Source organism: Miniopterus schreibersii (genome assembly GCF_964146895.1).
Source record: "Miniopterus schreibersii genome assembly, chromosome: 16".
Taxonomy (NCBI): domain Eukaryota; kingdom Metazoa; phylum Chordata; class Mammalia; order Chiroptera; family Miniopteridae; genus Miniopterus; species Miniopterus schreibersii.
Genome location: NC_138116.1, coordinates 14433811 through 14449395, shown reverse-complemented (window position 1 = coordinate 14449395; position 15585 = coordinate 14433811). Strand labels below are relative to the sequence as shown.

General features: G+C 54.3%; 1 protein-coding gene across 6 annotated transcripts in view; it reads left to right on the top strand.

Moving 5' to 3' along the window:
- MSI2 (musashi RNA binding protein 2) overlaps window positions 1-15585 on the top strand; it is a 338327-nt gene that overhangs the window by 298388 nt on the left and 24354 nt on the right. For all 6 annotated transcript variants that reach the window (XM_081161067.1, XM_081161068.1, XM_081161066.1 and 3 more), the window contains one exon: window positions 4681-4755. In XM_081161067.1, coding sequence (XP_081017193.1) covers window positions 4681-4755 — 75 coding nt within the window. The remainder of the gene's footprint in view (window positions 1-4680; window positions 4756-15585) is intronic.

Genomic DNA, 15585 nt, shown 5'->3' with positions numbered 1-15585 from the left:
TTTCTCGATCTCTCTTGATATGGCTGCAGACGTCCTTGGGGAGGACCTACAGCTGTTTTGGTTTTAGCTTTCGCAGCCTTTGACAGAATCATAGAATAATCGGCCCCATGGGAATTCCCTAAAAAGAACGGAGGAGAGAAGAGGAGGGGTCCAGTCTCCCTGCCTTTGAGCTGGACAAAAACGCGGACCCACCGAGACCCCTAGGAAAGGCCTCTGTGCAGCCCTCAGACTTTGTTCTGTTCAGCAGCAAAGAGTTGCCCACGGTTACCCAGCTCGATGCACTAGACTCTCTGGTTTTTCTTAATGAAAATGGACTTAATAAAAGCAAACATAGTTATTGCTGATGTATGTGATTCCTCTTGGCCTTCTCTGCCGCACCATCCTGCCTTGCCCTCTCTTGACCTCGCCGGGCACATGCTAACAGGTTCAATACCAGCGCCGGGGAAATTCCTCATTGCTGAGGCCTTGAAGAGCCTCACCCTGCAGGCCTGGCAATGGACAGACACTTGCCCAGTTGAAGAAAACCAGAGGCATTCCCGTCATGCCGTGCTGGGAAATCCTGACCCAGCGTTCCCACTGTGAAGCCCCTCTAAAATAAAAGCCGAAAAAAATCGTCATCAAGAAGGGACAAGGAGCTGTACCCTGCTGGTGTTCACTCACAGACCAAGGAAGATGGGCTGGAACTTATGACCACATGACTAGACTGGGATTTGTAATTTCAACTGGGATTTGTCTTTCCCCAAAATAACTGTTGAGGTCATTCCCAAGGAGCCCTCCATTTGTTCAGCTGTTTCCTGGTAAACAGAGGAAACTCAGAATTCAGCCCTCACTTTCCTTCCTAGAGCCATACAGCGTGCTGGAACTTTCCGCAATGTGGAAACTCGCTGTATCTGCCCCCCAGGTCTACAGCCAGGAGCTGCATGTAGCCATTGAGCATCGAAAATGTGACTCGAGCGTCTGAAGAACTCAAGTCTATGTTTTATATCATTTAAATTAAATTTAAATTGGACAGTGTGGGTCTGGAGCAGCCCCATGATTCTGGATGATTCTGGGGCCGGGCATTTTTGTAGCCCTTTGCCTAGGATTGGTTCTTGGCACTTGGGGTTGTGTTTGTGTGCAGACCTCCTGGCCAGTGTAGGACCCCGGGCAGTGCTCTGCACACCCACGGCAGGGATCAGGATCACACTCCCACAGTCCCCTTGTCTCTTCCAAGCCGAGGGCTTAGTGGGCGCAGTTTTCCATGCCTCTGGGTAGCTGAGTAACGGAGCCCAGGAGAGGGTCAATCACGGGCCCATCAAGAATGCAAACACCTTCTAGAGCTGGAGCAAAGATCTAGAACCACACTTCCGAGAACTCTGCCAGCACCCCCCAAAGGGAACCCTAAAATGAGCTGACTGGCAAATTCAAATTCGATTGTAGATTCTGGTTTTCTTTTTCCCACCGTGGAAAGCCTATCTGTAAGAAAGGTGGCCATCCAGGCAGAAGGCGTGGTTTTTCTTTAGTGACAAGAGATAATTACTGTGGGATTGATCAGGCGTCCAGAGTACTGGAGCAAATAAATTGTGCAGCAGCCAGTGCGGGAGGGGCCCGGCTCCTAATGGAAGTGGTGGCTGGGTCATCTCCCCATAATGCGGCCTGGTGGAGCCTCCGCCTGGGTCTGCCGTAATGTGCTATTGATATGCAGCCAGCCAATTTCCCCGCGTGGCTGGGGCCGGGAGCTGGCCGAGCAGAGCTGGGCTGCACAGCAGTAAATGAAGAGGAAAATTGGAGTAATGTTGTATTATAAATTTATGATTTCATCTGCCTGCCCCAGAGGATGTTCGGCAGTGGGGGCGGAGATCAGATCCCCCACTCTGGTGGCTGCCAAATTCTCACCTTTGTTGTTCAGGAGACAACGTTGACATCTCCAGGAAGATGGGGATAGGACCCCAAACCGGGGTGAACTTGACTATGCTTTTCTTACTTCTCACTGAAGACTTTCAAGTGCGCCAGGAAGAAAGTAGATGTAATGGAATCGTTCTGGCGGTCTGACTCAGGGAGGGACTGGGCGGTCCACCCCCACCCACCCCGAGGGCATCTCGAAGGTGACACATGGGCTTGCACTTCTGCTGTCAGATTAACACTAAAATATTTAAGACCCCCAGCACTGAAGTTAGAAGCAAGGAGTCATTTTTCATGCGGAAAGGCCCCGGGCAGCAGTGACTTGGCTGCATTTATATAATCCGTTTATCAATATTGTTGAAATAATGGTATAAGAAATCTAGTGCCAAAAGATCTGATTTGATCGCAGGTGATTAATTTGGAGGAGAATTGAGCTGGCCAGCCATGAAATAAATTCCAGGGACACAGTCAGTGTGCACGTGTCCAGTTAAGGCATCCGAGTCTTGGTTTCTGTCCCTGGTCTCTGTCCCTCGTCTCTTCTTTCCCCGTCTCGCTTGGGTCCTGCCTCTCAGCAGTCGGGGCAAAGCTGCCAGATCATCCTGTCTCGTCTGGGCAGTCTTCTGCCAACAGGACACCAAGAGCTGGGAAATAAACACTCAGGGAAGGAGCAGGTGGCAAGACCTTTCTGAAGTAGAAACGGGTCAATAGGCTTGTGAGTTGTGACTGCAAGTTTGGAGAGGCTCTGCTGGAACATGGGGAAGGAGTTGCAGCTGGTGTCAGTTGAGAATGGGGGCCTGTCATTAGTGCAAAGCTTTCTACAAAGTGCTACTCAAGCTCCCAGAGAAAAGGGAAGACCCCCACCCCCCAAGGGCACAGTCCTGGGCCAGAGGTAGGACTGGAACCCAGATCTCTGGGTATCCTGTCCAGAGAGGAGCTGTTCTGGGGCTGATGACAGATCCACTGGCCGAAGTGGAAGCTATGACACCAGCAAGCACTGGGAGGGGGAGAGAGGGGTCCTATGTCTGCACCTCTGGGGCATGAAAGCTCTGAACAAGCAGCTGGAGGACCAGCAAACTCTGACTCGTGGAGCCAGAGTGCACACAGGATGGAATTTAGTGAGCGACCCTGTTCCTTTCGCCTGCACCTGCAGGGTCAGAAAAAGCTTGTAATACGTGAGAGTCCAGCGGGAAGGTGGACAGTGAGCTGCAGAGCCTGTGTTTAGGGTGTTTAAGGGGTTGTTTAGAGCTTCGGAGACACAGTGGAAAGCTGTTGCCGTCGCCCTCGTGGCTGGAGGGTATAGTGACTGTCATAAACCCAGAGCAGCTTTCTCCCAGCAACGGGAATGATTCTGGCTGCTGGGAGCAGCAAGGAGATTGTTGGAGGGACTTGGGCAGGACACAGAATAGCCAAGAAGGCTGGAGAACAGGCAGGAGCAGGAGCTCAGCAGTCAGAGCCACAGCCACAACCAGGGGACAACCCAGAGTAACCTGGTCAGGGGCTCCCGTTGCCACCGCTGGATGCTGGACTGTGCGATGGACACCAGAGTAAATCTGAACTGCCCCCTCCTCCTCTGCTCCACTGGCCCCAGAGGTGCGTCCTGGGGAGGCGTCCACTGGCTGAGCCCAGGGCCCCAGCCTGCCGAGCTCAGAGCAGGAGGAAGGTCTCTTTCCAAGGCTCCCAGAGAAGGGGCGGCAGGTGCTGGGCGGCCAAAGCACAGCCAGACAACCACCTCAGAGGTCAAAGCCAAAGCCAGGCTGGTGGAGGTGGCAGAGTAGGTGGTAGGATGCCTGCTGAGGATCCCATGTGGAAGGAGACCACCTGAGCCTGGCAGGGTGGAAATGGGGGCGGGGTGGGAAGGGGGGGCGCCATGGGCCTCCCAGAGACAGTGGAAGTTCCGTCCAAGAGGCTACCCCAGCCTCTTTGTGGCTGAATTGAGAGGCAGGGATGTAGAGGGAAGTGTCCTGAGGGGCGTGTTGACGGGCTGAGAGCTGAGGTGACATGCCATGGCAGTCTCATAACAGATCGGAGGAGGCCACACACCACCCGAGTATTCCTCTGCACCCCATGCCCAGCCTGCACCCCTTGGTTAACCGATCACCCCCTAGGTTACCTGCTGAGACAGGTGTCTGGAAAATACATGGGTGCTGAGAAATGCCTATTGAAACACATGACACAGGCTTCTCTGGGTGTGGGCCACACTTTGTGGTGTACATGTGACCACAACCAGTCCCTCACTCTTCTCGCAGGAATATTCTGGTACCCTGTGGAGCGTCCGTGCTTGGACGTGGGCCCCGGGACCCACCTCCTGTGGGCCAGGGCTCATTAGGCCCAGCGTTTTCCCAGAGGCGTGGGGGCGGCCCTGAGTTCCCCCACTAAATGGAGCCCTGGGACTCGGGCTCTGCCTGGGCTGGCCGCTGCCCTGGGAGGAGGCATTGGCAGGACTTTAATCTCACACTGTCAATAGCTTTAAGTAAAATACACTCAGGGTAAGCTCTCCAAATGTCAGAGCCAGGCACGGGCCCCGGGTTTGGTGCTAATGCGTGGCATTTACTCTGCAGGTCAGGGAAGCGCGTGGGCTTTGGGAGTCTCTGCCCAAATATGGGTTAATTACTAGCAGGCTGACAGCAACGTGCCAGCCACGGAGAGAGGTGACCCAGGCCCCGGGTAAAGACCCTGGGGGAGACCGATCATTTTGTGAAGGAAAATGACTCGGGCTGTGTCTCCTCGACCCTCCCTGCACTCCCCCCACCCCAGACCACGGTGGCTGTGCTAACGGGCTGCTTTCTCTCTGTGTTCAAGGCTACCCCAACTTTGTGGCAACCTACGGCCGCGGCTACCCCGGATTTGCGCCCAGCTATGGCTATCAGTTCCCAGGTGAGTGTCTGTCTCCGGGGGCTTTGGAAACCTGGGTGCTTGGGGGCTGCACTGGGGGGAGGAGGACCCCTAAAGAAAACACTACTCATGCATACGTCCATTTGAGAAACAATCTGTGGGTGCTAATTTCAAATCCATTCCACCCCAGGGGCAGAGGCAGCTCAGTCTGATTAAAGTGTTTCGCTGGTTTGAGTGGCAGCTTTTTAGGGGGAAGAGGGACTGAGGCAGGCTCACCCTCCTTTTTCTGTGCCTTTTGGGGGTCGGGGTTCTCACTGGGGCCTGAGCTCTCAGTCCAGAGTTTTCTCTCTCCCTCTTTCTCGCCCTGCCTGCTGTCTCACGTCTCCTACTCCCCCCGCCCCCCAGCTCCGTCCTGACGCCTTCCATGCCCTTCTGGTGTATGTTGGGTGTGCTGTTGGGGTTGGGGGTTACTGTCCGTCTCCGGTGGGGGTGTTTAGATTCAAATCTTAGGAAGCTCCGTAGAGAACTAGGCTTCAGGCGGAGTTTTGCTCCTGGATGGTCATCCAGCCTAGACCAGAGGCCTAGGAACCTCCAACCTGAGATGCAGAGGGAGCAGAGACATGGCCCCAAGAGTGCAGGGCTCTGAAGACAACTAGGAGGGCAGTGGGAGGGTGTGTGCAGGGCTCAGCCTGGCATCAGACTCAGACTGAGCTTTGGGGTGAGGAAGGGTGTGTGGGGGAACAGGTCAGAAGGCATTTGGGACACTTAGACCCATGCCTTCTGGAGCCCGGGCTCTTGTCCCAGCTGTGCACGGCCACCATGGGCAGGTCACTCTACGTCTGTGGACCTCACTCTGTCTTCTGTGAACGAGGGGTTTGTGCGAAATGGTCACTGAGGTCTGTACACCTTACTGATTGTGGGGGCAGAGGAGGTGCAGTAGCAGAAGTTCGAGATGGAGGAGTGTGAGCGGAGGGGCTCCCCCATTAGTTTATCCCCTCCCCTGGAGCTGGGCAGTTTCCCCACCGCTTCTCTGTAGCAGACGGCCAGTTGTGGCTGTAGGTCTCCAAAGGGACAACAGGCACCGCACCCAGAGCAGCCAGCACTGGGCCGGGCACTGGTCTGGAGTTCACTCAGTCCTAGCCACCATTAGGTTTTCTTGGTTTGCAAGTGGCAGACCAGGGAAGTAGAGAATCTTGTTCCAGAGGCAGGGCCAGGATTGGGGCCCAGATGGCCTGGGTCTTACATGCCACCCTCCACTGTCTTCTCTAGTGTCCATCTGTCCAGTATGACCACACCAGCCACATGTAGCTACTAAAATTCAGATGTAAATGAATTAAAATTAAGTAAAATGAACATTTCAGTTACTCAGTAGCCACATGTGGCTCGTGGCTACTGTCAGTATAGAATATAAAACATTTTCTTCACAACAAAAGTTCTGTTGGACACGCCATTCAGATCATAAAGGAAGAGTACGTTATGGTGTGAGTGCCCGGTGCACACATACACGCACGCATGCACACGCACACGTGTGCGCTGTCCTCCCCAAGGAGACCTGGGGTGCCATCGTCCCTGTTCTCCATTCCTTTCCCACCCTGCTCAGCCCAAAGCTGGTGGTAGGTTCAGGGGAGCCTTCCCTCCCCCGGCTTCCTTCCCAGAGGACAAGAAGACACAGGCTCACACACCTGGCTCAGCCCACCTCCCTCCACAACCAGGCTGCCATTGTCCCCTTGGTGCAGCAGTAGTCCCAGGAGGACAGAGTTGGGGGATCCTAACATGGGATAATTTGGGGGTGACAGAGTGGGCCCCATGCTAAGTCCCCTGTCTCATCTAAGAGCCGGCCCAGGAAATGTCTGATAGAACTCTGTCTTGGGGACCTGCATCCTTGAGTCTGCCCTAAACAGACGGAGATGAAAAAAGGGACCATCTGAGGCTGGTAGAATGAGATGGGGTTCCCCTCGGTGGCCCCGCCTATAAGCCAGGCTTTGGGAATTGAGCAAAGGGATAGTAAAGGGCATGGAATAGGCTTGGAGTGACTACACCCAGGGCCCATCTGTTTATCATTGTCACCAGGTCCCACAGTTTAACAATCATATGGGTTTGACTGGAACAGAAATTAAAGCATCCAGACAGAGGCCGGCTGACCTGTGGGAATTGGCTGTTTTGTTCTTTCTCAGCCATCAAATTTCATTTTCCCATCCCACTTACACCCTCAAAGCATCTCGTTTGTCCTCACTGATGGCCATCAGTGGCCCCAAGAGCGAGGTCACCAGCTCTCAGAGGGCCAGGAAGCGGATGGCCCAGTGCCCACACCCCGCTGTCCACAGCCCTCCAGGGGGAGCCAGGCTGGTTTCGGGGCCCACCCCCTGCTGACCCTAGAGGAGCCTCATGTGGAGAGGTGGCTCTGTCTGTCTGTGCCCAATACCTCCCCAAGAAGCCTGGGTCCTAGACCACACACCTGGGGAGTCCCTGGGGCTCCCAGTGAGACCTCAGGAGCAGTGTCTCCCTGAGAACCAGACTGGACCCCTGGAGCCTGGGCTGCAGGGCAGGGCCCCAGAGAGGGAAGCTTTGCAATGTCCTGACATCTGTCCCTTGCCTCATGCCAGTAAGGAAAGTTCTAGTAGATCTGATTGAGAGGGCTGGGGGACGGAGGGGTGGCCCAGAGGAGGGCAGCCCAGCTCCCTGCCCTCTCCCCGCCCTGTCAGGCTGACTGTTGACCCCTCCCCTTGCCTTGGGGTCCTGGGCATCAGAGACATCAGCACAGCTGTCCCGTCGCCACCAGACTGTCCTCGTGTTTTCTTCGTGGCCTTTCTTTTCCACGTCCTCACTGTGTGCCCACTTCACCCACCTCCAGTCTCCCCTGCAATGTGTGTGGATCCTGCACCCCTCCCAGCCCCTCACTGACCCCATCAGAGGTGGGACAGTTCGAGGTAGCTAGCTGACAGGAACGGAAGGACACCCAGGTCCTGGAGAGCAGCTCAGGTTCTTCACCCTGTGTGCTTTCACTCACAAACCACGGATCGCTTTCAGAAAGCAGTCTAACCTTGACTGGGGTCCTTTTAATCCGAATTGGCGCTTTCTGTGAACACCCACTTCATCTCTGTGGGGATCCAGTGTCCCTCCCAGTGCAGCCCCATTTTACCTGTGGGACCTTGCTGGGCGCCCAGGTAGGTGTTAAGCGGCACCTGCCCCTGCCCACCTTTAGATTCTATGAAATTAAGTGAAATGCTCCAATAGAGGACTCGATGCCTTTGGGGAGTTATTGGAGTGGGGAGTAGTTCTCTTCTGGGAAGACTGAGTGATGACGACCGGCCACTGTGGAAATGGCTCCTTCCTCCCCGGCCCAGGTGTCCCCACGTGTGCCCCACGCGCCCCAGCCCCCGTGGATCAATATGTGGGCTCGAATTATTATGATCCCAATCAGTGGCTCCCTGTTTCCTCTCTTTTCCCCCCTCTGGACTCTCCGTTTAATCTGTTAACTTCTGTTCTTATTTCACTTTGCAGACTATTTGCCGATTTCACAAGACCTAATTTTTATCAACTAGCTCTTAAGAGAGGCATAACAAATTGGGGTTTGCTACCAATACTAGAGAGGACACAGTCCCGGCCGCTGTCAGTGCCCACTGAACCTGCCCTAGCTGCCTGATTGAAAGAATGTTCTTTTGCTCAATTTTAATTCGTGGAAAAGACTCATGTCCTCATTGCTTCACACAGTTTTTTAAAAATAATTTTATTCCCCAGTCCCTTCCCATTTTGCTTCCCGTACGCACTCCCCACCTGCCCCACCTGCCGCCTCCCCCAGAATGTAACGGGGCCAGAGGGAACTTCTCACAAACTGTGTGGAGCCTCCTCGGGGGAGTCCAGGTAGAAGGCATCCAGTTACTTTAAGTATTGCCCAAACAGAGCCAGTGGGCATTTCCTGGGGTGCTAGTGGGCCACAGGGGTGGGCAGTAGGTGACTTGGAGCTCCTCTGTCCTGTGGTGGACACACACACACATACACACGTGCAGTTCTATAAAGAGCAGTGTGAAAAAATCTGGAAGAAAAACTGTATCAACATGACCTGGTTGTCTTTGCCTTTGGGGCCAGTCCCTCAGTGGCTGCTGCCATCATAGTAAGCAAACCTGTCTTCCCAAAGGGACAGCGGAGTCACCTGGGGGCTGCCACACCTCAGGCACTGTGGGCACCAATCCACACAGGGCCCCTCCTTCCCTGCGCCCCACCCTCGCCCCCGCCCATGCTGGTCCTGCATCCCTGGCCCGCCGGGGAAGGAAGGGACAGAACTCAGAGGGCCAGCACCCCTCATGGTCACCCCCAGAAGGGCTCTCTTTCCCCATGGTCCTCACCCCCCCACATACTCTCCATTTGAAACCACCCCCCTACTTTCTTGCCTGAATCAAGCACAGCTCAGCTGGACCCTTGGTTCACGCTCAGAGTTTGTGAGAAGCGGCCCGTGCGCTCCCACTGGGTGCATTCAGTGTGAGCAAATCCGTGTTTGAATGTCAGTGTCCTTGAGTCCCGCCTGTGTGGTTTTGCGCACCCCACTAAAGATGCTTGATGTAATAACTGGTCAGGTTTATTTTCCCGCAGGCTTTTTCATGTGTGCTAATTTTATTTTTAATCTGTATGGCTTTTTTTTCCTTCTTAATTTTGTCCTGCTGTGGATTGCTTTGCTTTGGTGAACTTATCCTAGTATGCTTGCCTCCCCGACATTTTAGCCACTGTGAGTTTTCTTCATGTCTGTAAATAGCTCGTCTGTGCTTCGCCCTAATGACGTTTTATTTTCCCTGCCCTGTAAGCAACTGAGGTAGAAAAATAAATTGTTTACCACGGACATGCTGTGTGCTGTCTCTTAGCCTGACAGTGTCCTGTTCTCGCTCCCGGGGAGGTGACTGCGCTGAATGACTGGTACCAATGACAGCCCAGTGAAGCTTCTGAAAGCATGCAGACTCCCCCTGGCTGCCGCTTGTCCCCACCCCCCGCCTCCTCATGTCCCCCGCACGTGCTCAAGGTGGCCCTGTCCTTGAGCAGAGACAAAGCATCTGCATGCCGCAGCTGCGCGTTCGCCCCATGCCCCTTCTGCCGTCACTCCTGCCCCTGAGTGGGAGTGCCGGTGGGACATCTGGAGCCCTTCACATCTGTGCACCAGGTGTGTGTGAGCTCATGCATGTGCTTGTGCACACTGGCCTGCACGTGGCTTGCACGTGGCCTGCTTTCCTAAGGCCCCTGCACGGTGCACGGTGCACGAGGCACCTGTGGTGCTGGGCATGAAGCTAGAAGATGTTGATTCGAGGTGCCACTTAGGCACATAGTAGCCATGTGCCCATGAGCACATGACCTAGCTAAGCCCTGGGGATAATGACAGTGCTTAGTTAGTTAGGTGTTTAAACTTAAACAGGATGATGTGTTCAGGTGAACACACCTTGTAAATTGGTAAATGCTCTACAACTGCAGATGTTAGAAAGTGGCACTGATATTTCTATTACGTTGCTCTCCAGCGTGTTTCCCTCCCTCACCCCGCAGCGGAGCTGCCTGCTGGCGGGTCTGCTTACCAGGGAAAGACCAGTGCAGGATTTCTGAGGGAGGAAAGTCAGGCTGTGGGCGGCCCCCCACCTCGCCCCTCCGTCCCGTGCACAGCCAGGAGCTGCTGCTTTCCCAGATGGGAGCAGAGCGCAGTGCCTAATAGGCACTTAATAAATGTTTGTGGAAATGAATTGGAGCAATCTGAATTGACGGGAATTTCGGGTTTCACTTTCGATTAGCTTTCTGTGCCTCTTGAAGCTCCTCTGCATAAATAAAGGGAAATGTGACTAACAGAGCTCTCGGCTCCCCAGCTAAAGCCTGGACCACTGTGTTCTCAGGTGGGAGTCGGAGACCGAGTTCTTGCCCCTAGCTTGCTGGGAGAGTAAGGCCACCTCTGGGCCTCAGTTTCCCCCTGTCAAATGGGACTATGGATCCTTGTCTGGCCCCCTTACTTGCAGGTTACTGAGAGGGTCCCTGGGACCAGGGATGATCTAGCGCTTTGGAAAAGGGTGGTGTCGTGTCCAAGGAGGGAGACCCATGCGGGAGCCGAGGGCCCAGCTCCCGGGGAGCAGTGAGGGAGGCTGTGGACGTGACTTCCTACGCTCTGTCCCTGAGCACGTCTCACCGGATGCTGGTACCCGGGCCCTGCCGTCCTCACTTCCTTCACACCTTTAGGTGCCTGTACCACCAGCTCACAAAGTCTCCTGTAAGCCTGCCAGCAGGAGCATAATCACTTCTTCCAACCCTTCAGTTTTAATTTCCATCAGCAAAAGCAAGTGAAAGGTCACAGCTTAAAAAAACAACAAAAACATAAATTGCTCAGTGTGAAATTATAGGCAGGTGGCAGTGCCAGGCCTGACAGCTACGGACAGACCAGAAGGCCGAGGTGTGGCCCCCACTCCTTCCTCATCCCCAGGCTGAGAAGATGGGAGGGCTCCTGCCCAGAGACCCTTCCCCTGAGTCCAGGTGAATTTGAATCCCCTGCCCCCAGAGAACCCACCCAACGGGGCACTGCCTCTGTCCCGTGTGCCTTCAGTGGGGGTGGAGTAAGGGGCTGAGAGTGCATTCTCTGCAGTGCAGGAAAGGTCGGCAGGTCCTGCCCCGGGCTGGGATTTGATGTGTCCCTGTGTGGTCTGACTGGTGTGCAGAATGAGCACCACCGGGGAGGAGTCACTGACTCTGCCTGGAAAGCGTTTCGGAAAGGGTGACATCTGAATGGGGTTTTGAAGCACAAATAGAAGTTTGCCGGGCAGATGATTAGGGAAGGGTATTCCACGTCAAGGGACCAGCAGGCTTAAAGGCAGGAAAGCATTACATGTCTTCCCTCCCTTGCATTCCTGCTTCTGTTGATTCTCTGTCCCCCATCTGGGCAGATGTTGTCCCGTAACCTTGGCTGGGACAGCTAGACAACAGACTTTGGCATTGGGAAGCTGGTGCCACTCATTTCCAGACCCAGAAAATCCTGGGCAAACACTCTGTGGACCAGGAGTGCTGACCCTACCCTGCCATAGGAAGCTGGTCCCTGTTGGGGCCTTTATGAATGTCCCTGAGCCAACCCAGTGGGCTCTGGATCTCTCTCCTCTGAGATGGAGCCACTGAGGCCAGCCCTGAGTGGTATTTGCTTAGGGCCCCTCCAGGCTTTCTTCAGCTGACTTCTGGTACTGGCCTTGAATGCACTAGGATTCAGGTAAGGCCAGGAGTAGGAAGAGATGCCCTCTCCCCCACCCCCTTACATCTGTCTTCCCACTTCCACCCATCCGTCCTTTACTCATTGAGCACCTAGTTGTTAAGCACCTGCCCTGTTGGATGCTGAAAACAGTGGTGAACCAGAGAGACGCCTGGCTGCCTTTACCAGGCACTTGTCAGGCAGAGGAGCAAACAGGTCCCACTCAGATGGGAAGACCCACAGCAGCTCTTCTGGCTGGGCCCTTCCTACAGGAGCTGGAGGAGCCCAGGGGCAGCATGTCAGGACAAGAGGGCATCGGAGATCACCGGTCCAGCTGCCAAGCGCAAGCACCAGGGATCTGGGATCCATGCCCACACCTGTGCTCACCACGTCCCAGGGTGTGGCCACCCCAGCCAGGCCCTCCCTGAGCCCCCAGGAGCCTCGTGCCTTCTGCCATCACATTACCCCTTCCAGACTCAGAGCTTGCTCTGCAGATAAAACATACCCTTATCACTCACAAGCGAATTGTAAATGTTATCTATGAAAGCACTTTGGATGTGAAATGTCATGTAAATTAATAGGATTTTAGAATAGGAAGGCACCAAAGGGAGTTCTCAGCTCCACTACTGTTATTACCTTGAGCAATAATAATAAAAATAGAAATAAAAGTTATCATTCCACTTACGAAGCGATTACCGAGTGCCAGATAACCGTGCTGAGCACCCAGCGCCATCCTCTCCCTGAATCTCACAGCAGCCCGACAAGAAGGTTTCGTTAACTGTTTACAGAGGAGCGGAATGAGGCCGAGAGGGAAGTTATGTGGCTTGTCTTGAGTGGCACAACCAGTGAGTGTGGGACATGGGATTTCTACCCACTTGCTTTTAGCCACAGTCGTGTACGGTTTCCTTTAACCTCTCCGGACCTCGAGTCCTTCGTCTCTGAAATGGGTCGCATGGTGTCTTGCATCGTAGCAGCGCGGGCTCGCTGAGATGATGCGGGCAAGCTCCTTGGCCCTGGGAAGTGCTCCAGTGGCAGCTGCTCTTATCAGTGTAATGATTCATTTTCTCATGATCTTACTTTATGGGAACAGGCACAGAGGTTCTACCACTCACCCTGTCACCTAGGACTGGTGGACAAGGGTGTGATCTACTGGCTGTTAAAAATTTAAATATTTCTATGCAGGTTGTCAATAGTGTCAGTCCTGAGCACTCAGAGTACCTCCCCCACCACTCCGGGCTCCTTCCCAAGGCTCCCTGACCATGCAGGTCCACCAGCGACGCCCAATACAGCAGCGGCCTGTCACTCAGCACCCAGAACGCCCTATCTCAGGAGATGAGAAGTGGTGGGGTCTGCTTTTTACAGGGAGGGAACTAGAGATCACAGATGTTTGCTTACTCACTGAGCTAGTGATGGGGCCCAGGTGGGAAGCTGGGGTCTTTCAGCCAAAAGTCTGGGGTGTTCAAGACTTGAGTGTTTCCTGTCCTCGGGCCACCGAGGTGGGCGCCACAGGACTGGAATCCAGCATTTATATCTAAATGGCTCAGCAAGAGACTCTTTGGGGGGGAATCAGAATGTTGACTGTCTCTGGCAGTTCAGCCTCTGAAGTTTTGGGAACCTGGAGAAGCGTAAAAAGCCATCTGGCCAGTGAGCTCTAGAAGGACCAATGATCAGACCCGTGGTTTGTCCTGACACCTGTTGGTGGCAGGTGGTAGGAGGTTTCAAAAGCGGAAGTTGCCGTTTGTATGAGGAGTGGGGGGGCGGGGGGGCGGTGCAGCATGGAAGGAGAAATTCTCACAGTAGTTTGTGGATCTTAGAAGCTGCAGTCAGAAGCCCTTTGCTTTGAAGGCCTTAGTCTCAGAGAGACAGGCAGATGTTCGTTTTGTGGGCACAGGGGTGTCCCCGGGTCATTCAGGGTCACCAACTGCCATCACAGGGCAACAAGGGCTGACTTTGCAATGAACCCCCTGTGGCCTTTCTTGTCCTGGAGGTCTTGCTGGAGAGAGAGAGAGAGATGCTGGACACTGTCCTCATTAGGCCAAAAGCCAGTGCCAGAGCCCTGGCCATCTCCACAAAGGAGCCTCGCCTCATCCCCAAAGCCCTGGATGGTCAGGCCAAGGCTGAATGAGGCTGGAGCTCTCTAGGGTCTATGCCCCCAAGTCAGTGGGTAGTAACTAAAATGCATGTTGGGGGACCTGTTTCTTGGTCACGTGTACCTGCTGAGGCCCAGCTTGGTCATTTTTTAAACTGAATTGAATTTTAGTGGTGAGAGCTCTGAGGACACTTTCAAGATCATAGCATGGGAACAGCTGCTTTCCTTCCCTTCTGCCTCCTTGATCTTAGAGAAAAGAATCAGAATGGCCACTTGCTCTGCTCCACCATCCCTGAGGACTGACCTGATTGCTGCAGGCTTTGGAGCAGCCACACCCAGGTCTTAGCTCAGCTATGAGAAGACCCTACTGCAGACACAGGAAGGGGCCTGGCTTCCAGCTCAGTGGGTCTGAGGACCACAAGGCCTGTCTGCAAAGCTGCTCCTCCCTCACTCCCAGCCCTTCCAGACCCAGTTGGGGAAAGCACATTGCCACCAGGTCCACCAGCTGGGCCTCCCAGTCCTCAGGTCCCTCCTACTGTCCTGAAGACAGGCTGTACTCCATCAGGACAGCTTTAGGCCAAGGTCACGATGCTGCTTTGGCCGCTGACAGACCCCCACTAACACACACACACACACACACACACACACACACACACACATCTTTCCTGGTTCTGCGCTTGCCCATCCCCACAAGCCCATTGTCCTGGGAAATAGCACCAGGGCCTTATCAGTCAGGTCATCTAGAGACCACATTTGGGGTGGGCAGGGAGCTGGGGAGTGGCCCAGAAGGACGCTGTGTGGTGGGGGGCTGTGGGCTCCCTCATTGTAAAGGGCAGCCGGGGTGGCTCTCCTCCCCCAGCGCCTCCTCTCACACCTGTCACTTTGTTTAGCCCATTTTGATGGAGCTTAAATGCCAGCCCTTAGCAGTGTGGTGCTCGGTCTCCAGCAGCCTTTATCTGAGATTATGGATAATGGGTTTCCTTGGATGTGTTCTTTTCCCTTCCTCTTTCTCTTGGACTTTTTGTCCAAAATGCGCTCAACTCCAGAAAATAGGCCTTTTGTTAAGTCGTTTTATTGACTAAGCTCCCTTCCCCCAGCCACCCTCCCTTCCCACCACCTCCACCACCACGTTGCCATGCTTGCAAGGAAACCTACTTCAAGTACCTGGTAAGAGAGTGCAAAGGATACCTCGGCCCCCCCTCTTCCCTCTCCCGCTCCTCCTGCAGGGTCCTCCTGCTCTCTGCCCACAGGGAGCCTGGGGGACGGAGAACTGGGACAGGGAGAAATAACTTGACTTCTCCCTTATTTCCCTTCAGCTCATCCGTCAGCACCCACATGTTCAGAAATCTAGATCCTGCCCTGAAGAAGTGGGGAGAGGCCTTGGTGGGGGAGCCCCTTCCTTGGTGCCCAGCACTGGGAGGGAGCGGCCTCTGGGCGGGTGCCTGTGGTCCTCGTGGGAGCTGGGAGACCCATTCCAGCAGCAGGGTCCACTGCATACATTTATTTCACCTGGATCTTTCTTTTTTCCCCCTTCAACAGCCCTATTACCATATTTAAATGCAAGTATGTCTCTTTTCATTGGCATTTTCAGTAGCTT